This window comes from Pan paniscus, chromosome 15 (genome assembly GCF_029289425.2).
Source record: "Pan paniscus chromosome 15, NHGRI_mPanPan1-v2.0_pri, whole genome shotgun sequence".
Taxonomy (NCBI): domain Eukaryota; kingdom Metazoa; phylum Chordata; class Mammalia; order Primates; family Hominidae; genus Pan; species Pan paniscus.
The window spans coordinates 95764111-95789549 of NC_073264.2; the positions used below are offsets into that span (position 1 = coordinate 95764111).

The 25439-nt window shown below is 50.0% G+C and overlaps 1 protein-coding gene, 1 long non-coding RNA gene and 1 pseudogene across 5 annotated transcripts in view; 2 read left to right on the forward strand and 1 right to left on the reverse strand.

Moving 5' to 3' along the window:
* The window catches only part of SERPINA3 (serpin family A member 3), a 29196-nt gene extending 20235 nt beyond the window's left edge, over positions 1-8961 (forward strand). For all 4 annotated transcript variants that reach the window (XM_055097982.1, XM_014347669.3, XM_008958262.3 and 1 more), the window contains 3 exons: positions 4103-4376; positions 7249-7399; positions 8519-8961. In XM_055097982.1, the coding sequence (XP_054953957.1) occupies positions 4103-4376; positions 7249-7399; positions 8519-8722 (629 nt within the window). In that variant the 3' untranslated portion in view covers positions 8723-8961. The remainder of the gene's footprint in view (positions 1-4102; positions 4377-7248; positions 7400-8518) is intronic.
* On the reverse strand, positions 3-24632 carry LOC129393853 (uncharacterized). Its single transcript, XR_008620967.1, has 3 exons — positions 24376-24632; positions 4497-4672; positions 3-2838 (listed from the first exon to the last, which is right to left on the reverse strand). It is a non-coding gene; the product is annotated as an uncharacterized LOC129393853 (long non-coding RNA).
* LOC100994619 (adiponectin receptor protein 1-like) lies at positions 16772-19430 on the forward strand (annotated as a pseudogene).
* Positions 24633-25439: the final 807 nt, after the last annotated feature.

Sequence of the window (25439 nt, forward strand, 5' to 3'; positions counted from 1 at the left end):
GTGCCTGGCTTGGGGTTCAGAAGAGTTGGATCTGAGGGCTGTTTCGGTCCTGACTCAACAATGGTGTTATTAGGCAAACCACTGTAGAGGAAAGTGCCCATGGCGTGGGGGCAGCATGAGCATCAAGGCCCCACCCTGCCCATAGGCATCGACGTCTTCTGTGGGGTTTTTCCAAATTACAGTTTGTCCTTCCAAGACATAATGCAGTGGAGCCCATCAGCCTCTGGTCTGAGTCAGTGTGGTGCTTTTCACTCTGATTTAAACTTGTCCGGCAAACAGAAAGAAGGAGCTCTCCTTTCAAACCACTCCAGGGCGCGTAGGAGCTACAGCTCCCTCCTTGCAGGGGTGCTGCTAGACTAGGCCAGGAAGCCCCTCTGTCTGGATGCACCTGGGGCTCCTGCCCTGCACATGTGGGAGGAGCATGGTCCAGCCAGGGGCCTTGGTGTCTGGAGGTGGCCAGGTGGGGCTGGGGCCATCTTCACAGGGCAAGATAATCCCCAAGGAGCCTGGCCACCCCCAAGATTCTATGATTCTACTCTGCTATCATCTTTAATTATTTTAAAAAATATGTCACTGACACATAACAAATGAGGGCAGAAATGGCATTGTTCCCATCTAGGGAAGAGCCTCAAGGGTGGGCAGTATACAAAACATGACCCTTTGCTAGATTCTAACTGGTCCAGTGCCCAATCCCATTGATAGAAACTCAACCAATGCAAACCTCAGCCTGCAAGCTCCGAAGGGGCAGAGTGCAAGCAGGTAGCTTTTGCCTCCTGGAGCCCACAGTCCAGATGGGGACAAAAAAAGAGATAGGGACACAAAGAGTGATCACTGAGCCAGAGGGTGGAAAGGTGCTTGGAGACATGAGCTGCTTGGAGGCAGAGTCCTGCTTGGAAGCTGTTGGTTGATTCCTGGGCAAGCCGCTTCCCCTCCTGGGCCTGGGTTTTCATCTGTAAATGAAGGCGTGGATCCAGATCTCCCTCTAAGACTACTCCACGCCTCACATGCCATTTGTTCTCTGAGTTTCCCATGTTCTCGCCTCCTACTACCTAGCCCTATGCTAGGACTGTCCCCTCCAGGACACAGTAGCCAGCCTAGCTTTCCCCTCCCCACCTGCCTCTAACAATGGGAAACAGGCAGGTGGTAAACAGGTGGGCAGTGGAGGTGGCCCCATGTCTCCAGCCTCCCCTGGAAGCTCCCACCCCCCTCATTGTTCAGTGCTCTGGTTCTCCTGGAGTGGAGACCTGCAGGGCCCCTCCCCTTCCTCTGTTGACCTCTCCTCACTCTCCAGGTGCCAGTTTTGCTCCCTGCCTCAGCCTGGTTTACATACAGTGTATGTGATGGGGCTTGGTCACTGCTGGGGCCGCCCTGTGGAAGGTGGAGGGGACCGAGCATGCAAGAGCTTCGGGCTGAGACAGTCCCAGCTCAGAACCCTGGAGTGCTTGTTCCCTCCCTTTCTGCTCTTCCTCTTCCATTGCACCCACTGGACCCAAGAGCATGCAAGGATTGACTCACCCAGTGATGCTAGAACTATGTATTCAGCTGAAAGTAAGGGGGTGGGGGCATCCAACCAGGGGCAGAAGATGGGAATTCAAGAAAGGAAGATTTTCCCTAGAAAACGGTTTTCGTCTTTTCTCTTAAATCCAGATAGAATAAGAAGCGAAGGCCGTTACAGCAGAGAGAAAGTCGAGTCAAGCAGAGATCAGATACTAAAGACACTAGACTAACCAGACATTCGGGCCCTCAGTTGAACAGCTGAGGATGTCAGAAGATGTTAAGGAGGCAAAATTGGAAAACTTGGTGGCTGGCAGACAGAAATGGGGGGAGATGGGAGCAGATGTGAGAAGATTTAAAGGCTTGTAGAGCTTGGGTGGTGATTTCATCCACCAAACCTATCTCTCTCCCCATTCTGGCATACAAGGCAGCAGTCAGGGTCCCCAGAGGCAGCCCATCTTCCTGGCAGGGACCCATGCTGGAGATCTGGCCAGCTGAAAGGCCCCAAAGGAGCTCGGTGCCCTGGGTAATATGGGACGGTGCTCCATGGCACTGCCCTCACATGGAGGCCACAGAAGCCCCTGAATGGCTGCTGCAATTGGTAACGGGGACACCTGTTCAACTGAAATATCTCCTACCCTGAGATGGGTCCTTTCTCCAAGGGATCTTTACAATTACATTTGTCCCCAGTCATTCCATGTTGGGAGGCTGCAGGGACCAGAGAAGCTGAGATGGTCTTTGGGGAGGGGAAAGGAATGATGGACAGTTATTTTGGTCCTAGAAAGCCCAAAGGTGGGGAAGTGTCAAGAAGGAAGATGAGGGCACAAGAGAATGTAGGGCCACCCAGAAGCTGGCTCTCATTGCAATTACAGAAAGAAAAACCAAAATAAAGAAAGAAAGGAAAGAAGCTCCCATTTATTGAGCACCTACTCTCACCAGCCATTCACATGTAATACCTCATTTAATTCTCGCAGCAGCTCTGAAAGGTGGATGGTGGTATTGCCATTTGTTAGGTAGGAGACATGAAGTCCAGAAAAGCAAATAATTAAACATTCAAAGTTGACCTGGGCCCATTTGAAAATTCCTTTTGCTCCCTCATTTTAACCCCTAAAGTAAAGCCGTTTGTGACTTTATGAGCTTTTACCAAGCATCTCCTAAAACCAAGAATGGAGGTGAAAGATTGTGGAGCCCACAACCTAGAGAAAGGATTGACAATTTTTTTCCATAAAGGGCCTAGTAGTATGTATTTTAGGCTGTGTGGTCCCCATGAGGGCAGATTCTTCTTTTTGACTTCCTCCTCTGCATCTTCTTCATCTTCTCTTTCCTCTTCATTTTTTTTACAACCTTTGAAAAATATAAGCACCATTCTTAGCTTTAGGTACACACAAAAATAAGCTATGGCTGTATTGGCTTACAGGCTATAGTTTCCTGACCCCTGTTCTAGGGGAGGAAAATAATTGTACCCAACTAAATGCGTGCAAATCATGGGCCTATGTCATGATTCCCAAAGAATGAGTTTCATGGAATTTTCAACATTTTAAATATTTTACTCCATTCTTCCCTTGCTTGCATAGTTTCTGATGAGAAGTCTGCTGTCATTTTCATCCTTATTCCTTTTTAGATAAGGTGGAGTTTTCCTCCCTCTGCCTCTACCTCTACCTCTTTGAAGATTTTCTCTTTCTCTTTACTATGGTAAATAGGCCTTTAGTGAGAGGAGTTATGTCAGTCTGGCTAGGAGTCAGGCTGCATTTCATGTTTGTGATAGCTAGAGGTACCAGAGGCAGTTTCATGGAATTTTACCTTTGCAACACTGAGAGCCTAGGCAGCCTCAGAGTCAGAACACCCACAGTTGAATCCTCGGCCTGACAGACACTGAATCCAGGGCAAGTCTTAGCTGAATATTCATGGTCTGTAGAGGTGGACATGAGCTAGATATGAGCTAAGGACCATAGCTAGCTCATGGCTTTTGTGATGTCCAACACCGCTATCCTCTAAGATGTCACAAGTGTCCCTAGGCTTTTATTCCCATGGTCTCTCCTGGCTCTGAGTTCTATCTTCCATTAAGGTTCTTCCTGTTCCTCCCCTCATTCACACTGATTGGCATCTCTTCTGTCTGCCCTCACCAACTCACATACAGAACCCAGTCTCTTTCCTCTTATTTCCACCCAAAGCCCTCCCACAAGCCACTGTTATATGTTCACATCCCTGTAATACCAGTGAGTAATAATTGCTAATGAGACATTTTTCCTTTTATGGAACAAAGGCTGTCCCATTTCTCCTCAGGCACCAGCCTCCCACGTGTTGTCATGCCTCTTTCCCCCACTTTCCCTAAACCTTCTTTCTCTCTTGCACTCCTTATTCCCCAGTTCCTATTGATTTCTCATTTAGCACAAGGAACTAGGTCTTTCTTTTGTGGCCCTTTTCCCAATCTAAGCCTGCTGGGCTCTCCCTCACCCCCAATAACTTTTACTCTTGCCAAGCTACTTCTCTAAACCAAAGCAGGGTCACTCCTATGAGGGACTCTGGGCACTTCCACTGCTGGGGAAGCAGGGTCGAGCAGGGTGACCCTTGCACTCACACCTTCTCCAACTGCTTGCTCCACCTTCAGCCAAATGGGAGATGCCCTTTGACCCCCAAGATACTCATCAGTCAAGGTTCTACTTGAGCGAGAAAAAGTGGGTAATGGTGCCCATGATGAGTTTGCATCACCTGACTATACCTTACTTCCGGGACGAGGAGCTGTCCTGCACCGTGGTGGAGCTGAAGTACACAGGCAATGCCAGCGCACTCTTCATCCTCCCTGATCAAGACAAGATGGAGGAAGTGGAAGCCATGCTGCTCCCAGAGACCCTGAAGCGGTGGAGAGACTCACTGGAGTTCAGGTGATTCTTCCTGGCCCCCAAAGACCCCACATCTCTCCACATCAAGGTCTCACCAGTGTCCAGGGACAAGGGCACGGTGGTGGGAGAACTCATACAGGGACAGGTGGAATTTACACTTACTTTGCCCTATGCTGCCTGCATGGCTTTGGGCTTGATTTTTCTTTTTCTTCTTTAAGACGATGACATCAGACAGGACAAGGGGCTGAGGCTTCCTCTGACTCCAGCATGTTCTAAGTCATGAGAAATCTTCTGCACAGTCCCAAACACTCATGCATGGTTTCTCCTGGTCTCAATCTCTTGAAGGGAGAGAGAAACAGAAGGAATTGTGATCAGTTGAGGGCTGCAGTGAGATGGACTCTGAGAATTAGTTCTGCACTGGTGAACCACTATATTTATTCATTTGCTCAGCATTTGCTGCATGATTAACTGAGCACCTACTATGTGTCAGACACTAATGTGCACCCTGAGAGTAAATCAGCAAATAAAACACAAGATTCCCTGCCCTCCTGGAGCTTAATTTGTAATTGGAGAGGGGACAGGCAATAAATAAATATAACAAATAAGTTACTTGATATGTTAGAAGGTGAGAAATTGAGTAAGGGGATAGAAATTGAGTAGAGGAGGATGAAAGGATCAGGAAAACTGGAACTTGTGTTAGTTCGTGATTTTAAATAGAGTAGCCATTAGGTGATGTTTGAGCATCCATATAACAGAGGGGAGGGGTGGAGTCATGTTGGTATATTAGGGAAAAGCATTCCTGGCAGAGGGAACAGTCAGCGCAAAGCCTCTGAGGTGGAAGTGAGCTTGATGTGGTCAAAGAAGAGTCAGGCCAGAGCAGCTGGGCTTCCACTTCCTCCATCTTGTCTTGATCAGGGAGGATGAAGAGTGCACTGGCATTGCCTGTGTACTTCAGCTCCACCATGGTGCAGGAGCAGAGAGAGTGAGGAGAGAGTTGAGAGAGGTCAGGAGTCCCCAAAGGGGTGGAGCAGCTTAGGTAGGGCCACGTAGACCCCTAGAAAACCTTGCCCTTCCTCCTGTGTGTGAAATGGAGAGCCATCAGGAGGTTTGGAGGAGTGCTGCGATCCGAGTGTTGTTTTAAAAGACTAATCCTGGCTGCTGAGAGGAGAATAACTGTAGAGCAGGTATGGAGTCAGTGACACCCGCAGGAACCAGGCACAGACATGAGGTGGGAGCCCACTGTGGCTGGGATCCAGGAGGGAGGCTTGCATGTGAGAAGTCATTGAGTTCTGGATAAATCTGAGGGTAGAGGAACTTGCTGGGACACACGGAATTGAGCTGACCGATTTCCTGGGGACACAGTGAGGAGGAGCAGTAGTTCCGGGCCCAGACCCTGCAGTGGGCCCAGGGAGTGCATGTGGGCAGCTGTGTGGGGTAGAGAGGAAGGAGCACCAGCCTTGGGTTCAGACCGTGGTGGCTGGTGTGACCTGGAGCAGGTCGCTGCTCTTCTCTGGAGCTCAGCTACCTCCTGAAGAGAAAGGAGTGTCCTTTCCCCACCACCCCTGTTTTCACTGGGTGATTATGAGAGTCCGGTGAGGTATTGTATGTTGAAGCCATAATAAACCACTAAGGCCAAGGGAGCTGCTTCAACACTAACCTGAGGCTGCAACCCCTGCCCCAACCACTGTCCAGAAGGCCGGACACCTCTCGGGATTGCCTGACCCTCAGCTCCTCCTCACTCTAGATCCCAGGAGACCCCAGAACGTGGGGGTCCTACCCAACCCATCCGTTTACTCCCAGACTCCTTCCTCCTTTAGCACCAAATAGCCACCAGGGAGCAGGGGCTCAGCAAATAATTTTGAGTGGAAAGAATTCTCCAAACACTTTTGATTTACAAAATGCTGAGGAAACATGTGTCCACACACTCCTGGCCCACAGAGAATGCTCAATAGATACTTGTTGAATGAAGGATGGAATGAACGGACAAACACATGAATGAATGAATAAAAATAGAAATAGGACACCTTCCTCCTTCATGGGACTCAGAGTTTAATGGAAGACACAGCCTCCTGTATAATTGTAAGACCAGGCAGACAGTGACAGGCATCTTAAGAGGGCTATAAACTAAGGGAGGGGGAGTTTGCAGGTGGGGGGTGTGACCTGGGCCTCTAGGAGCTTGCTACCTGCTCTATGCCAGCCCACACCTGGCTTGAGGGACAGTGCCCACTGGTGAGGCAAGATGGGAACCTCCAATTGATTGTTTCAGGATCCCCAAAGCTCTTCTAACGCAATCAGACTCTTCAGAGGCCCCCAGGCCCTTTTTGACCTGCCTCTGGCTCCTGGCCCACCTCATCCCTCACTACTCTCCTCCCTGAAACACTGAGATCACCCACTGCCCTGTGGAGCAACTCCTCCTGCTCCCACCTTCTTCCAGGTTCTTCCACCTGCCTCCTGCCCACCTCTTCACCTAGCTAGCTCCTTTCCTGCCTTTGGGACTCAGCCTCAACACCACCTCCTACAGGAAGCCCTCCTGGTGCCCCCGTGAAGCAGGCTGCCATGCAGCCACTGCAGCTGGCCCAGCCCAGGCTCTCAACACACTCAGGGGTCCCTGCTGGTGTGAAGGTGCTTCAATTGCATTGCAAGCTGTAGGGAAAGGGCAGGGCCAGGCTCGAGCAGGGCCACAACTCCAGGCTTAGTGTGCTGCCTGGAGACTTTCACACTTGCAGATCTGAAGGAATAATTAATGAATAAGAAGAGTAAAGACAGGGGTTAAGAAATTGAGGAACAGATTATTTATTTTCCAATCAGAAGGGGGTGACTGTAGAGGAAACCAGGGAAGACCATTCTGCGAGGTGGGAGGCAGGTAGGTACTGATCAGCAGAGGTTCAGATACTTTTTTTTTCTCATTTTCTAGAGAGAGAGGTGAGCTCTACCTGCCAAAGTTTTCCATCTCGAGGGACTATAACCTGAAAGACATACTTCTCCAGCTGGGCATTGAGGAAGCCTTCACCAGCAAGGCTGACCTGTCAGGGATCACAGGGGCCAGGAACCTAGTAGTCTCCCAGGTGAGTCTTTAGACTTGGGTCAATTCAACCTTTGTATCCGAATTTGAATTGGTGAAGGCCAGATGGACTTTTGGGTACTCTTGAACTTGGGTTAATGCACGTGCATTTCTTATTATGTACTCACCCTGCTTGGGACACCCCCAAGCCAAGAAGAGCTAGGTTACAGCCCAGCTCCTCCTGCCGTGTTAGGGGTTGAGCCTCTACAACATAATGTCACCCAGGCTTGGAATCAGAGAGCCATGGACACCATTCCACACTATACCATTTACTATCCATGGGGGCAAACAATTAAAGTCCTCCACCCCCAGCTTTTCATGTGTAAAATGTAGTGATCGTTCTTGGCTAGTATCCAGTGCTTGGCTGGACAGGGAATGCCAATAGGTAATAACAATGATTATCTGGCAATTGTAATGAAAATATGCTCAGAGTATGAGAGAAGACTACTTGGGACACTCAGCCTGTGTTACTAAAAGCAGAGGTGCCAAGGCAGGGTGGCCATGCAGCCTTTTGCTCTTGTCTGCCCTCTGTGCTCACACAGCACTGGGTTGAGGTCCGCACTCCACCTTTCAAACAGCAAAGTAAGAGAGGGTTGTGTGTAGAGGAGCAGACCCGTATGGTTCAGGAATTCAAGGCCATGAAAAGTACTTGAAAGCCCCAAGGATGTTTAAGCTACAGCACGAGAGATGCTGAAAGCCATGCTGGCCTGGCTGAGGAGGTTTCTTGCAGCAGCTGCTTGTGGTCAAGAGCTGCCGGGATGTTGCTTGGAAGAAAAATGCTTTACATTGCTCTTGCTCTTCCTCCCAACAGTAGTGGCTGTTTTGGGGGCAAAATAGACTCTCAACTCAGACAGAAAGGGATGCATATGAGGTGCTCCATTCTTTACCTCGATGGCTCTGGGCAAATCATACTCAGCATCTGGGTCTCCATTTGCACATCTAGGCATCAGGACTGTGCAAAACTAGTTGGCAGGGGAGTTGGGAGGAGCAAACATTCAACAGCACAAAGACAGGCCAGCACTAGGTGCTCAATGCACATTAGTCCCCTTAGTGGCACACAGGCAGGCCGCTGAACTCCTGCGCATCTGTGTTTCCCATGTGTAATGTTCTGCTGTCCCCACAGGTGGTGCATAAGGCTGTGCTTGATGTATTTGAGGAGGGCACAGAAGCATCTGCTGCCACAGCAGTCAGAATCACCCTCCTTTCCGCATTAGTGGAGACAAGGACCATTGTGCGTTTCAACAGGCCCTTCCTGATGATCATTGTCCCTACAGACACCCAGAACATCTTCTTCATGAGCAAAGTCACCAATCCCAAGCAAGCCTAGAGCTTGCCATCAAGCAGTGGGGCTCTCAGTAAGGAACTTGGAATGCAAGCTGGATGCCTGGGTCTCTGGGCACAGCCTGGCCCCTGTGCACCGAGTGACCATGGCATGTGTGGTCCTGTCTGCTTATCCTTGGAAGGTGACAGTGATTCCCTGTGTAGCTCCCACATGCACAGGGGCCCATGGACTCTTCAGTCTGGAGGGTCCTGCGCCTCCTGACAGCAATAAATAATTTCCTTGGACACGTTGCTTGTGCCTTTCCATGCTGACTACCAGACTCTGCGCCCCTGAGGCTACTTGTGCCCCAAAGACAAGCCCCTTGAGCTCCCATGCAGGCTCAGCTCCACCCCAAGATCTGGGCTCCTTCTGCCTTCAGCTGCAGCAGCCTGCCCAGGACCACCTAAGCTTGTGGCCAAGCTCGCCCAGACCTCAGGCCCAGGGTTGGGAGGGGACCCTGCTGCTCTAAGGCCAATTCCTGCCCCCCAGGCTTCTGGGTGCCCACTTTCAGTTTCTCTCCTTCCACCCCCAGGGCCCAGGCTCCACCTGGCTCTTTCCAGAGCTCCTAGCCCTGACAACATCTGGCACAGCCCCCGGACTCCTCGCTCCTGCAGCTGTGCAGGGCTTTATCATGTGACATCCTTCTTCTGCCCTTTAGCACCCCCAATTTGGGGGAAGTAGCTACTTTCTGGGTTTCCAGATGGAGCCCCTCAACTGCCTCACCAGTTCCTAGCCCTGGCTCTGTGAATGATCTCCCTCAACAACGAGAATGCAGGGCTGAGGACAAATGAGCCATCCGCGCACAACTGCAATAAAGCAATCGTGTAGTCAGGCATTTAACCGAGGCTGCCAGGCACCTTGCAATCTCTATCACAAAGGCAACAATGATAATGTTGACAACAGCTCAATACTTGAGGTTTTGATGCCAGACAATCCGCTAAGATCTCTCCCTGAAATAGCCGATTGAATCCTCCTCACGTCCCTATGAGATAAATGCTCTCAGCAGTCCCATTCTATGGATGAGGAAACTGAGGTGCAGAGAGGCTTAGTAATTTTCCCAAGGCTACAGAGCTAGTAATTATTGCCGGTAGAATGTTATCCCAACCCTCCTGACACCAGAGGCGCCCTCTTAACCACAAAGTGATTTCCGTAGGGATTGCCTTCATGGAACGTACAACCCGATGGCAAATAGATGGTGAAACAAGTCTGTGGAAGCTGAGGGAGAGCACCAAATTCAGTTTGGGAAGTCAGGGAAGGCTTCTTGGAGGAGGCAACTTCTGTGCTGAGGTCAGGGAAAGAGAAGGTGGTCAAGTGAACAGAGAGGACAATGCTTCAGATGGGAAAAAGAGCAATGGTAGCATTCAAGAAACCAAAAGAAGTTGGGTGGCTCTGGGGCAAAGAGCAGAGAGGCTGAGGGGCTACAGAGAGGAAGGTGCCATGACAGAGCTGGTGGGCTGCAGAAGGGCTGGCCACTGGCAAGGATTCCCAAGTGATTCCTTAGAGCCACAGGGAGCTCTAAGCGAGTTTAAACACAGAGGTGATGGAAGCAGCTTTACACACTAGAGAAGGACTCTGGCTGCTGAGTAGAAAAGTGATTCATAGCCCAGGACAAGGATGTGGGTTGGACATCGAGGGGGCTCTGTGGGAACTGGGGCAAAATAGGCCAGAGCTGAGGAGGGACAGCAGGGATGATTCTGTTGGAAGGCTTTGAGGAGAGTGGGTGTGAATTTATGATTGCAGGTGGGGTGGAAGGGAGAATAACTGTATTTGGGTTTGGGCACCTGGGTGATCCCCAGTTCTCTGAATAGGAAACCCAGCAGGGGCTTGCTGGCAAGGGAAGTCGATACATTCAGATTTGAACCTCCCATGTCTGAGGTTCCTGGGAGACACCCCAGGGGCTTGTTCAGGAAGCAGCTAGGCTGAAGTCAGGAAAGAAATCTGGGCTGGAGGGAAGCATTCAGGATCCTCCCCTGGGATGGGCAAGTGAGTATTGAGGGTGTCCCCTCAAATGAGTGCCATGGAGTGAAAAGAAAAGGGGAACCTCAATGACTGGCTAAGAAAGGGCAGCCCACCGAGGAAAGTCACCAGCGTGGGGCAGGAGACAAGAGGACAGGACGAAAGCGGTCGCCGCAGGAACAAGAGGAGATACTTATCCAGGGGAGAGGGGAGAAAACCTAGAGACAAATGATGAATGAATGGAATGAATGGGTCTGTGGGATTTAGTGATCTAAAACCACTCGGGGATCACAAGTGCAATGTTAGCAGAATTAAGGGAGGACCACAGTGGGCTGGAGAGTGAGCAGGAGAGGGAGAGAGGGAAGGCAAGACAGCGTGTAGGGAAAAAAGAGATCAGACTGTTACTGTGTCTATGTAGAAAGGAAAGACATAAAAGACTCCATTTTGAAAAAGACCTGTACTTTGAACAATTGCTTTGCTGAGATGTTGTTAATTTGTAGCTTTGCCCCAGCCACTTTGCCCCAACCTTGAGCTCACAAAAACATGTGTTGTATGAAATCAAGGTCTAAGGGATCTAGGGCTGTGCAGGATGTGCCTTGTTAACAAAATGTTTACAGGCAGTGTGCTTGGTAAAAGTCATCGCCATTCTCCAGTCTCAATAAACCAGGGGCACAATGCACTGCGGAAAGCTGCAGGGACCTCTGCCCTTGAAAGCAGGGTATTGTCCAAGGTTTCTCCCCATGTGATAGCCTGAGATATGGCCTCACGGGATGGGAAAAACCTGACCGTCCCCCAGCCCGACACCCGTAAAGGGTCTGTGCTGAGGTGGATTAGTAAAAGAGAAAAGCCTCTTGCAGTTGAGATAGAGGAAGGCCACTGTCTCCTGCCTGCCCCTGGGAACGGAATGTCTCGGTATAAAACCCGATTGTACATTTGTTCAATTCTGAGATAGGAGAAAAACCGCCCTGTGGTGGGAGGCGAGACATGTTTGTAGCAATGCTGCTCTGTTAGTCTTTACTCCACTGAGATGTTTGGGTGGAGAGAAGCATAAATCTGGCCTACGTGCACATCCGGGCATAGTACCTTCCCTTAAACTTAATTATGACATAGATTCTATTGCTCACATGTTTGTTGCTGACCTTCTCCTTATTATCACCCTGCCCTCCTACTACATTCCTTTTTGCTGAAATAATGAAGATAATAATCAATAAAAACTGAGGGAACTCAGTGCCGGTGCAGGTCCTTGGTGTGCTGAGCACCGGTCCCCTGGGCCCACTGTTGTTTCTCTATACTTTGTCTCTGTGTCTTATTTCTCTTTCTCAGTCTCTCGTCCCACCTGACTAGAAATACCCACAGGTGTGGAGGGGCAGGCCACCCCTTCACAGTGTGCAAATGCCTATTTAGAGACTGGCCTTTAGGGGAGGTGAGAGAGAGGGTGGTTGGTAGTGAGTGCTAGGCTGAAGTTAGCTGCAGTGCTTGACAGATGTGAGAGCCTTGAGCAAGCTTTCATAACCATGGAAAGGATTCAGGAGGCAGGGTGACAAGCAACCAGGGTCGCAGAGTGGCACAACTCCTCAGGTTACAATTCACAGGTGGTTTGACACCATTCTAAGTTACAGTTCACAGGTGGTTTGACATCGCCTTCAACTTGGAGTTGCAGAATTAGCAGTGGGCCAGGCTGCATGAAGCATCCCTGGAAAGGGAACAGGTGGAGGGCTGGAGGGCCAGGATCAAGGATCAAGGATTCCACTGTGATGGGAACGCAGGCAGGGCCTGGCGAGGGGGCTGGTGAGGGTGTGTGTTTCTTGGTAGGATCGGGTGGGACCTCCTCTCCTCCAATGACTCTGATGATTCCTAGTATAGGAGGCAAAGTCACCTGCTTAGTGATATTTGCCACAGGTTGGGGCAGGAAAAGGCACAAAATGGGACACAGAGTGGGCCACGGTGTCACGGCAGTTCAGCCAGGCTCACTGATGAGCGCCTTGGAGATCCAGCTGCAGGAATTCTTGGTGGTTCCAGGCTTTACAGACAGTTGTGGAATCCCCCGCTTGTGGAATATTTCTCCATTCTTACCAGCCCCTTTGTGGGCTTCAAGAAGGCCAACTGCTGATCAGAAGGACAGGAGTCAAGGGGGCTGGAGGTACAGACTACAGAAGGGTTGACGTCATGGACTTGAGACCAGCACTGGGGGGTACAGATGAGGGCAGAGGGAGCTGATCACTGAGGAAGACTGAGGATGGGGAGATGGGGTCCCTAGGAGGTCCAAGAATGACCTGTTAGAAGTGCCATATGAACTATAAAGGCTACTTTTCCCCCCAAAGAGGATTTTTTCACATTGACTCTCAGTTTTCTCAACCGTAAAGTGGAAACCATGACAGTGTGTGCATGCCTGTGTGCATCCGTGTGTAAGAAGTCAGCAAGTCACTGAAATGCTTGCTCCTGAGTCTGAACGTTCCCTTGACAGCAATTTAAAGACTCCTGAGATGATCTTTTCCATGTGAACTAACTCCTCTTCCAGGCTGGCATGGCTTCTCGTCACTCAGCTGAGGCTGGATGGCATTGCACTGGACAAGGCTCTGACCTGCCCACCTGCCCAGCTCCTGCCCCCGGTCCCTCCTGACCTCAGTCCAGGTGTCTAAGGAGCCTTACCACAGCCCAGCATTCATTCCCTTCTGTGACTTAGGTCTGGAAATTGCTGGCTGAAAACTGAGTTCCTCCCTTAAGGGAGCGTCTGGGCCCCAGATCTGTGAGGGTGGGGCTTAGTTTCATTCTTCCACCTCCCCTGGGGGCTGAGGGCCCATCCACCTGCTGGTCACTAGCTATTGCCCTTAAATGGCTTCCTGACGCTAGCTTCAGGGACAAGACAGCACCTGTCCTGATTTACTACCTCCCTCACTAACCAGAAGTGAAGTCCAAGCCTGAGAGGCACTTACCCAATAAAAGACACCTACTTACTCTCTCATTCAGCCCACGCAAATTGCCAACCCTCCTAATGCAGGCCCGGAGCTGGCCCTGGGGATTCCGAGGTTAAGAAAGTGGACCTGGAATTTGCCCTCATAGAATGTTCAATTTGTTGAGCAAGACAGAAAACTGAACACGGATGTGACAGCAGCCCTCAGGAGTGGGGTACGTGACGCCCAGAGAGGGCAGGAATCAACCCCAGACTAGAAGAGTCAAGTTTGGTCTCCTAGAAGAGCTGTCCTCAAATGCAAAATCCAGTACAGTGAAGAGGAGACACCAGGGAGATGTACCAGCAGAAAAGGAGAGGGAGTGCAGTGTGTCCACGGAGCTAGAAGAAGATCCTATGTTCTGGATAACTGATGTTTGAGGGAACCACGGTCATCTGTGGAGCTAAAGAGAAAAACATGAACAAGACCATGCTTTGTAAATCATGTTAAGGATCTCAGAGTTTATTCAAAGAGTGATGAGCCACAGTGAATATTATACACGGGGAGCTGTTTTGATTAAGTTTCATTAGAAAGATCACCGTGGCTGAGCAGGGAAGGATGGATACAGTATTGAGTGTGGATTTGGTGAAAAGAAGAGAAGCAGAATGACCAAGAGGTTCAGCCTTAGCTAGGAATTGGGAGAGGACAGAGAGGAAAGGAGACTAATTGGAGAGATATTTATTAGACAGAATTGATGAGACTTCATGGTTGATTGTGTGGGGGACAGAAAGGAAGCAAAGTTGCTGGGTCGGGAACTTGGGGAACTGAAATCCACATGCCATTCTATGAGCTAAGCATTACAGAATGAATAACGTTTTGTGCAGGAAGAAGATAAGTCCTCATGTGGGCATGTGGAGTTGGAGATGTCTGTAGGCCATCTAAGAAGAGAAGTCCAATAGAGAATGGGCTCTATGGATCTGAACTTCAGTAGGGAAATTTGGGCAGGAGGGATGGATTTCAGGATTTCTTCTTGTCAAAAATGTGAGGACACCCCTGGCAAATGACTTCTATTTTTCCCTGTGCCATACAAAGAGATGTTATCTGCTGAGTCCACCATGGGGAAGCATAAAACCCAGAAGTCTGGAGGAGGGGAGACAAGGACACATCAGGAAACCTCGATGTTCTAGCAGTCACTAATAAGGGTCCCTTGGGGGCTGGAGACTACTGTGTCACTAGCCTGTACAGTTGTGTGCTTCTAGGTATACTCGGTAGTTCAGACATAGACAAAAAGGGGATAGACTGCAAGTGGCTACTGGAGCCAAAATTTCCCCTGGCTACAGGACGGAGGGACCATCAGTGGCTGACACAAGGAAAAATAAATATATCTGAAAATATTGACCAGAGAGTCATTCAAATGATGGGATTTTCATATTCCAGGCTGGGGACATCAAGGAGCCATAACAAGAGGAGCTGATGGGTGATAGAGGTGTCTGGAAATAAGATGGTACTTTGAAGTTGAATAGAGCATGGTGCATTGAGGTTGAAGACATGGGATGATTCATATATTGCTGAAAGGCTTCCTTCCACTTGCTCAACATCCATTTTACACAGATCTACCAGTTGGGAAATGGGGAAACAATGCCCACAAATTCCATGCAGCTGGTTCTCCTGTTTACTCCCCCTTTCTTCTCAGAGCCCTTCCTCTTGCCACACAGCTCCCCATAGTGACTTTCAGTCAGCAAACCTTCAAGGTCCAGTTCAGATCTTGGTCACATGACTTTAGCCAAATTACCTGGCATCACTGTTACTGCCTCTGCTCTTGAATGATGGGAGAGCGTCTACTCTAGAGGACCATCAGGTGGATTACAAAGAATAATAATAACAAGACACGTCAAAGACCTGGCTGGGTTCCACAACCCCAGCTCCACCGCCCACAGCCTCTGCCACACCAGAAACATGCATGACGCCCTCTTGGGCCCACAGGTGCTGCTTATGGCTGTGATTGATGTGGCCAAGAAGGGCACAGAGGAATTAAGCTTCAATTCTCTACAAAGAAAACCCTACTGACCATTGTGCATTTCAACAGCCCTTTCCTGATGACCATCCTCTCCCCAGATACCCAGAGCATCCTCTCTGGCCAAAATTGTTGATCCCAATAAGAAATGAAACAAAAATCACAACTTGCAAAGCAAACTGAACCAGTATGTGCAAAACAGGTAAACTATACCCAACCATGATTTGTTACAGGTACTGCCTAGGTCCAGAATGTATTGAGAGCAGCATGTTCAGACCCATGTGCTCCAAGGCAAGGCCACAGCAAATGCTTCTAAGAGTAATTCCAGACAGACTCATGGGTTTCATAGATAAAAACACTGACTACTCGCTTAGTTTACAAATCCTGGCCATGCTTTCGAAGTATCACTCAGAAACCACCATAGAGTAACTCAGCCCATGAGACCCTGTATTTCCCTTAACTACCCTCTTTCAAGACTTTACTGAGCTGCCAAGATGGTGTTCTCCCTTGCTCAGAGAGTTTAACAAACCCAGCTTTGTTTGAGAGGAGTGAAGCACGGGCACACACTACAATGTGGATGAACCTTGAAAACATTATGCTAAGTGAAAGAAGCCAGGCACAAAGGCCACATATTGTATGATTCCATTTATGTAAAACATCCAGAACAGGTAAATTCACAGACACTGAAAGCAGATTAGTGGTTGTCCAGGGTTAAGGAGTGAAAGAATAGGGATGACTACTCAATGGGTAAGGAATCTCCTTTAAGGGTGATTACAATAGTTTGAAACCAAATGGAGGTAATGGTTACACAACACATGAATGTACTAAATGTCACCAAATTGAACACTTTACAAAGGTTAATTTTAGGTAATGTGAATTTTACCTCAATTAGAGAGAAAGAGAGATTAAATGTCATATATAGAAGTTATTTGGATTCTAATTGAAACAAATCAACAATAAAAAAACAATTAGGGTCACAGTTACACACCTCTTCTGGCATGGGGATACACTGAGGATCAGGGTATCTCAGCCGCAGGCCACCTCCAGTGTCACGGGATGTAGCGTGGGGCATCATGACCCGGTTCATGCCCACTGGCCTGGTTTTTCTACCATCGCAGGGAGATATCTGCCCCTTGGGGCTGAGAGACCCCAACCTTTCCCCAAGATGAAGTTGCAGGGTATCGAGGTACCAGCCAGATGTCTTCTCACAAAGGGTCTGTGGTGGCATAGGAATGGGGCTCCTGCCAGTAACAGGGAAACTGACATGGTGGAACTGGCTGAACTCTGAACTGTGACCCCTGCTACAAGAGAAGGGCAAATGGGTAATCACCAACCCAAACAAAGCTGAAGAAGAGCAAACATGCCCAGTGCCCCAGGAAGAAGAGGAGGAGGTGCGGGCACTGACAATTCCCCTGCAAGCCCACCACACCATGGAGAAGATGGAGGAGTTTGTGTACAAGGTCTGAGTGGGACAGATGCTGGAGGGTCATCCCATATTGTCATGGGATCCTTGGGGGGAAGGGGTTGCTTTGCCAGCCAGAAACCTCTGTGGCCAGCAGCACCTAATGCCTGAGTATTGTTTGTGTCTGCTGGGCTCGTTCCATCCACTCAACCCAGCAGGCTGCACTCAGCTCACACTATCAGCCTGGATCCCACACCTGCCAAGGGCGAGCCAGGAGCAGAGTGGAGAAGGGCATGTGAGTTAGTGAGTGCAGGGTCTGGCCATTGCACACAGCCAGGCATGCTGGCTGCTGTGGCGGGGCGGGCAGCTCTAGGCACTGGCACAGGTGATGGCTCCATGCAAGGCTGTGGCTGGACCAGATGTACCACACGTGGCTTCTGTTATGGGCGCCCACATCTGGACAAGGGGAGCATGGTGGCACCCGGAAGCTTGGAGACATGAGGAACCAAAGAGCCCCAAAGAGGGTGTCACAGCCCTGACTTGGAATGCCCCTAGGTCTGGGCTCCCCAAAAGGGATCAGCTATTCTCTCCTTCTTGTTGCCTACAACGTGGTGAGCAGTGGGAAGTGTTTCAGCTCTGTGTTACAGCTCTTTTAGTCCCTCCATTTGGTGTGTCCCAAGTTCTCATCCTGCATCCAGGAAGAATGAGGTACATGGACAACTGGAGGGTGAGCAAGGCATGGAAGAGCTTCACTGAGCAACAGAACAGCTCTCAGGAGACATGCAGTGGGTAGCTGCTTTCCACAGACAGGTTGTCCTGACATCTTTTGGAGTCTGGCTGAGCCCAGGAATTGTACAGGTTCAGAAGGGAGGAAGTGCATGCGAATTGGTCCATGGGCGGTCATAGGCAGGCCCAGAAAAAGCACCATAAGTTCTCACTCTGTACCACGGAACCCCACTCAGAACTGGCAGCCCAGTCCCCAGGCTTCAGCCTGTCCCTGGCTTGAAGGTGGGGCTTCACTGGGGATCCACCACTTTCAGCCCAGCAAACTGTCTGCCTCCTGCCATTAACATGCTGTCCACAGCACTCCAGCTGTTTGTGATGAGAGGTGTCTGCAGACCCACCTCAAGCCTCCCTCAGCATCCCCTTGACCTCCCTCCTGTGCTTGTTGGAGCTCAAAGTCCGGAGGGTGCTGAGGCGGCAGGGGGCTGGCATGTCAGCACTGCTCTGAGTGTGCACACACCCACCTGGCTTGTGACAGCACCTGGGCTCGGCCACAACTTTGCTCCACCCTGGAGTGGACACCAGGAGTGGAAGCAGGCACTTTAAAGCCTGTTGGAGCAAGGAGCTTCCTGGGTCCCCAAGAGCACAGAGATGCCTGGGTCTGGAGTTGAGGATGGGCGGCTGCAGCTGCACCTGAATGCATGGGGGTCCCACCCCACCAATTCAGTAGGGGACAGGGCTCCCTACTGTTACCAGCCCCAACTGGCTCCACAGAGCATGCACCCCTGGCCGGGCATTTCCCCCGCCCCGCCCCGCCCCCGTGCTGCTGGCATCCCGGCAGCCGCAGCTCCAGACAAGCTGCTGCCACCATCAATATGATGGGCTCCCTGACTGGCTGAAGGACAATGACTGTCTGCAGGACAATGACTGTCTGCTCTATGGCCATAGACAACCCGTGTCCTCCTTCTGGGCTTGCTTCAAGAGCATCTTCTATATCCATACAGAAACCGGCAGCAGCCGGACACATCTGCTTGGCTTCGTGCTGTTTCTCTTTTTGGAAATCTTGACCATGCTCAGACCAAATATGTACTTCACGGCCCCTCTACAGAAGAAGGTGATTTGGAGGATATTCCTTTTGGGTGCAGTGCTCTAGCCTCAGCTTCTCCTGGCTCATCCACACTGTCTACTGTCATTCAGAGAAAGTCTCTCAGACTTTTTCCAAACTGTACTATTCAGGGATTGCTCCACTGCTCATAAGGAGCTTCGTCCCCTGGCTCTGTTACTCCTTCTACTGCTCGCCACAGCCACGGCTCATCTACCTCTCCATCGTCTGCGTCCTGGGCATCTCTGCCATCATTGTGACAGTGGGACCGGTTTGTCACTCCTAAGCACCGACAGACAAGGGCAGGGGTGTTGCTGGGACTTGGCTTGAGCGGTATTGTGCCCACCATGCACTTTCCTATTGCTGAGGGCTTCGTCAAGGCCACCACAGTGGGCCAGATGGGCTGGTTCTTCCTCGTGGCTGTGATGTACATCACCAGAGCTGGCCTTTATGCTGCTTAAATTCCTGAGCGCTTCTTTCCTGGAAAATTTGACATATGGTTCCAGTCTCAGCAGATTTTCCATGTCCTCATGGTGACGGTGGCCTTTGTCCACTTCTGTGGGGTCTCCAACCTTCAGGAATTCCATTACAGCCGAGAAGGTGACTGCACTGATGACTCCCTTCTCTGAGCCTTCCCATCTGAGGGGTGGAGGAGGAACTTCCCAAGTGCTTTTATTTTATTTTTATATTTATAGTTTTTGAGACAGAGTCTCTCTCTGTCACCCAGGCTGGACTGAGGTGGTGCCATCTCGGCTCACTGCAACCTCTGCATCCTGGGTTCAAGCAATTCTGCCTCAGCATCCTGAGTAGCTGAGACCACAGGTGTGCACCACCACACTCAGCTAATTTTTGTATTTTTACTAGAGATGGGGTTTCACCATGTTGGCCAAGGTAGTCTCAAATTCCTGACCTCAAGTGATCTACCCACCTTGGCCTGCCAAAGCGCTGGGATTATAGGCATGAGCCACTGTGCCCAGCCCAGGTGCTTTTTAAAAATAACTTCTTCACTGAAGTGAGAGGAGGAGTCTGAGTTGTCTGTTTCTAGAAGAAACTCTTAGAGATTTCAGTACCAACCAAGCTTCAGCCCACTTTCACACCCACTGGGCAATACACTTTCCATTTCCACTCTCCTAGCCGAGGATGGGGCATGGTGAAACTTAGCCATCCCCTCCTCGGCAGTCGCTCTGTTTGGCAAAGCAACTACCAGCCCCTACAGAGACAGTACTTTGAACCTCATGTTGAGATTTTACCCCAACCGTTTTGGGAAAATTATAGAGTGGAACTCTTGAGAAATTTGCTTTTTTTCTTGAAGAAAATGTCCCTCCCTTACCCTCATCCTTACTTTGTATCCTGGCTTATACCAGGCCATCCATTTTTGTAGCACACTTTTCAAAAGCAATTGTATAACCTGATCCCATCTTTCTAGGGCCTGAATCTGCTTACATAGCAGGAAAAATAAAGCCTCCAACTCTTACACAACCCAGATAATCACGGAAGTGTGTCCAGGCTTGAAGTAACTTGAGTTTTAATTTGTTTTTTCTTGGCAGAGTAATGTGAAATTTAAATGGGGAAAGATATTTAATATTTAATACTAAGCTTTAAAAAGAAATCTGCTATCATGGCTATGTATCTTGATGCAAAGACTGTGATGTTAATAAAAGAAAGTACAGAATACACTTGGCATTCAAAGAAAAAAATGATTAGGAATCAGTTAATGGCTTGATAACATTAAGAAATTATTGTTTTTAAAAGTGTGACATGCTATTACAATTACGATATTTTCCCAATTTTTACACATGAAATGAAATATTTTATAGGAGTTGCTTTGAAATATTCCACAGGAAGAAAGAGATTGGGAGGTATCAAAAAATGATATTGGTCTTATATTGAAAATAACTAAAGCTGCTGGTGGGTATATAGGGGTGCATTATACCATTCTCTCTATTTTTGTGTATGTTTGCATTTTTCCATAACAAAAAAAAAATCCTCCAGAAATCCCACTCTTGGGTATCTACCCAGAGGAAAAGAAGTCATTATACAAAAAAGATACTTGCACACATGTTTATAGCAGCACAATTAGCAACTGCAAAAATATGGAACCAGCCAAAATGCCCATCAGTCAAGGAGTGGATAAAGAAACTGGGGTATATATATACAGTGGAATACTACTCAGCTGTAAAAGGAACAAAATAATGGCATTCACAGCAATTGGAGGCCATCATTCTAAGTGAAATAATTCGGGAATGGAAACCCAAACATTGTATGTTCTCACTTATAAATGGAAGCTAAGCTGTGAGGACACAAAGGCACAAGAATGATACAATGGACTTTGGGGACTTGGGGGAAAGGGCGGGAGGTGGGTGAGGTATAAAAGATTACAAATAGGGTGCAGCGTACACTGCTTGGGTGATGGGTGCACCCAAATCTCAGAAATCACCACTAAAGAACTTATTCATGTAACCAAACACCACCTGTTCCACCAAAACCTATTGAAATATAAATAAGTAAATAAGTAAATAAATAACATTAGATTGTGTTGATGGTTATATAATTTTGTCAATATACTAAAAATATTGAATGGCACACTTTGAGTGGGTGAAATGTATAATATATAAATTATATCTCAATAAAGCCATTAAAATAAAAAAAAATCCTTGAGGGCAGGATTGTGCCTTATTCCCCAGTATTTAATGCATCATCCTCAGATGCAGTAAGCATTCCATAATGAATGAATGAATTAGTGAATGAATGAATACAATGAATCTTATAATAGACTCCTGCTGTGCCATCCCTGATGTGAACATCAAGAATTGAAGGTTTTAGGAAGTCAACAAGAGGTGACTGTGTGGCTATTGATGTCAAGACAGTGGATAAGCAGAGCAAAAATATAGTAATAACAAGCAAAGCTGGAAGAAAATTAGTTCTGGCTCAAACCTGTTATCTCCTGTGAATCTTATCTGCACTCAATCTGCAGGTCACCTTGTGCCATCCCTGCCTCCAAGCCAGCCCAGGAAACACAAAGCGTTTGATTTGCTAAGGCTTTGCAAACACTTTCTATTGAGTACGTATTAACTTTTCTGTTCACATTGCATTAAAGGGGAAAGTTCTATTGACTTTCCTGAAGAAGTAATCATTACATTGTAACTAGCCATTACAACTTAAAAAGTATTAGAGCCCAAATGAAAAAGCAATTATGACATTTAAAAATATCATAACCCAAGCTCCTTGGAGGCAAGAACTATGACTTTGGTATCTTTGTGCTCCTGTAATGAGCACAGTGTCTGACACAACAGTTAAGTGTCCATAATGTGTGTTGGGCAAAAGAATGTGACCAGAAGAGGGCAGAGCATTGCTCCAATTTGCTTAGCCTTTTGCTAGAACCTCTATGTATATCACTAGGCTTAACTTTCCTGTCAACCTTGAGCAGTAAGGAGGGCGAGGGAAGAAACTGAGGCCTGGGAGTGTCAGGCAGAACAAAAGTGGTGGAACTGGGACCTGCCCCCAGGACATCCGCCGCAATTCCAGGACACCCACCCCAATTCCAGGGCACCCACCCCAACTCCAGGACACACACCCCAATTCCAGGACACCCACTCCAATTCCAGGACACCCACCCCAACTCCAGGGCACCCACCCCAACTCCAGGGCACCCATCGCAATTCCAGGGCACACACCCCAATTCCAGGACACCCACTGCAATTCCAGGACACCCACCGCAATTCCAGGGCACCCACCCCAATTCCAAGACACCCACCCTAATTCCAGGACACCCACCCTAATTCCAGGACACCCACCGCAATTCCAGGACACCCACCCCAATTCCAGGACACCCACCCCAACTCCAGGGCACCCACCCCAACTGCAGGGCACCCACCGCAATTCCAGGGCACCCACCCCAATTCCAGGACACCCACCGCAATTCCAGGACACCCACCCCAATTCCAGGACACCCACCCCAACTCCAGGGCATTCACCCCAACTCCAGGGCACCCACCGCAATTCCAGGGCACCCACCCCAATTCCAGGACACCCACCGCAATTCCAGGACACCCACCGCAATTCCAGGGCACCCACCCCAATTCCAGGACACCCACCGCAATTCCAGGGCACCCACCCCAATTCCAGGACACCCACCCCAACTCCAGGGCACCCACCCCAACTCCAGGGCACCCACCACAATTCCAGGGCACCCACCCCAATTCCAGGACACCCACCGCAATTCCAGGACACCCACCGCAATTCCAGGGCACCCACCCCAATTCCAGGACACCCACCCCAATTCCAGGACACCCACCCTAATTCCAGGACACCCACCGCAATTCCAGGACACCCACCGCAATTCCAGGACACCCACTCCAATTCCAGGACACCCACCCCAATTCCAGGGCACCCACCGCAATTCCAGGACACCCACCACAATTCCAGGACACCCACCCTAATTCCAGGGCACCCACCGCAATTCCAGGACACCCACCGCAATTCCAGGACACCCACCGCAATTCCAGGACACCCACCCCAATTCCAAGACACCCACCGCAATTCCAGGACACCCACCCCAATTCCAGGACACCCACCCTAATTCCAGGACACCCACCCTAATTCCAAGACACCCACCCCAATTCCAGGACACCCACCGCAATTCCAGGGCACCCACCCCAATTCCAGGACACCCACCGCAATTCCAGGGCACCCACCCCAATTCCAGGACACCCACCCCAATTCCAGGACACCCACCGCAATTCCAGGACACCCACCGCAATTCCAGGGCACCCACCCTAATTCCAGGACACCCACCCCAATTCCAGGGCACCCACCACAATTCCAGGACACCCACCCTAATTCCAAGACACCCACCGCAATTCCAGGACACCCACCGCAATTCCAGGACACCCACCGCAATTCCAGGGCACCCACCCCAATTCCAGGACACCCACCCCAATTCCAAGACACCCACCCTAATTCCAGGACACCCACCCTAATTCCAGGACACCCACCGCAATTCCAGGGCACCCACCCCAATTCCAGGACACCCACCGCAATTCCAAGACACCCACCCTAATTCCAGGACACCCACCCCAATTCCAGGACACCCACCGCAATTCCAGGGCACCCACCCCAATTCCAGGACACCCACCCCAATTCCAGGACACCCACCGCAATTCCAGGACACCCACCGCAATTCCAGGGCACCCACCCTAATTCCAGGACACCCACCCCAATTCCAGGGCACCCACCACAATTCCAGGACACCCACCCTAATTCCAAGACACCCACCGCAATTCCAGGACACCCACCGCAATTCCAGGACACCCACCGCAATTCCAGGGCACCCACCCCAATTCCAGGACACCCACCCCAATTCCAAGACACCCACCCTAATTCCAGGACACCCACCCCAATTCCAGGACACCCACCGCAATTCCAGGGCACCCACCCCAATTCCAGGACACCCACCGCAATTCCAGGGCACCCACCCCAATTCCAGGACACCCACCCCAATTCCAAGACACCCACCCTAATTCCAGGACACCCACCCCAATTCCAGGACACCCACCGCAATTCCAGGGCACCCACCGCAATTCCAGGGTACCGCCCACTTTCCGCAGCTCCTTCTTCTCCACTCAAGGATTTCCACATCACCCTAATGGAGGGCAGATTGCTTTCCTCTGTTGGTTTTTGCCAAGGGTGGACATTGAGCCAAGGGCAGCCTTATTCAGTCTGTGTTACTCCCAGAAATCCAGCCCGTCACAACCCTCCCTGCAGGGACGCACTTTTTCAAGGGCCATTAAACCTGCCGAATCTCCCCAGCTCCTCCAAAAGCTCACGGAAAGCATTGACTTTCAGGTGAGTTGGGGGCTGTGGGTGGAGCTAGATTCCCCAGCTCCCCAGCTGACTTGCTGAACTTTTCACAAGTTATATCATCATGCTACACACACCTACACACACACACACACACACACTCACATGCCCACTGTGCACCAGGCGCTGTGCATATAGGCAACAATCTGGAGTGGTGCTGACTCACCCTGCCTGCATGGCCTCAAGCATGCTCTTGCCTCTGCTGAAACCCCCAAACCCCTTTCCTGCCTCTCTCCTGGTCCATCTTCCAGTTTCAGTTCAGGTGCCACCTCCTCCAGGAAACCTTCCAGGAACTTCCACCTTCCATGCCTCCTGCAGGCTCCTCATTCACCCTTTGCAGTTCACCTCTAACTGCCATCGCCCTTTCCTCACTGAGCTGTAATCAGCTCCCCACATTTCCCTGCGATCACCGGCATGCTCCTTCCAGGCAGGGCCCAGGCTGCCAGTCCCTGTTGCCCTGACTGCTGAATACTGGTTCAGTGAGTGAGTCAGCGAGTACATGAACGAGCTTCTCTTGGGGCCTCAGTGTTCCTGTCTGTCCAGAGCCCAGGTTGGACCAGGGCATCCTTTCTGCTCAAAAGCTCCATAGTTTTGGGGCCTCAGAGGAAGCCTCTGCTGCTGCTAGGTTCCATCTACACCCTCACCAGCAAGGCACAGTGGAACCCCACCTAAAGAATGTGAGCGTGGACAGGACACTGGACCCGAGACAGCTTGTCACCAGCCTGGCCATGGAGCACACGCCACCCTGCGCAGGTCTCTGCATGTCTGTCCTACAGGAC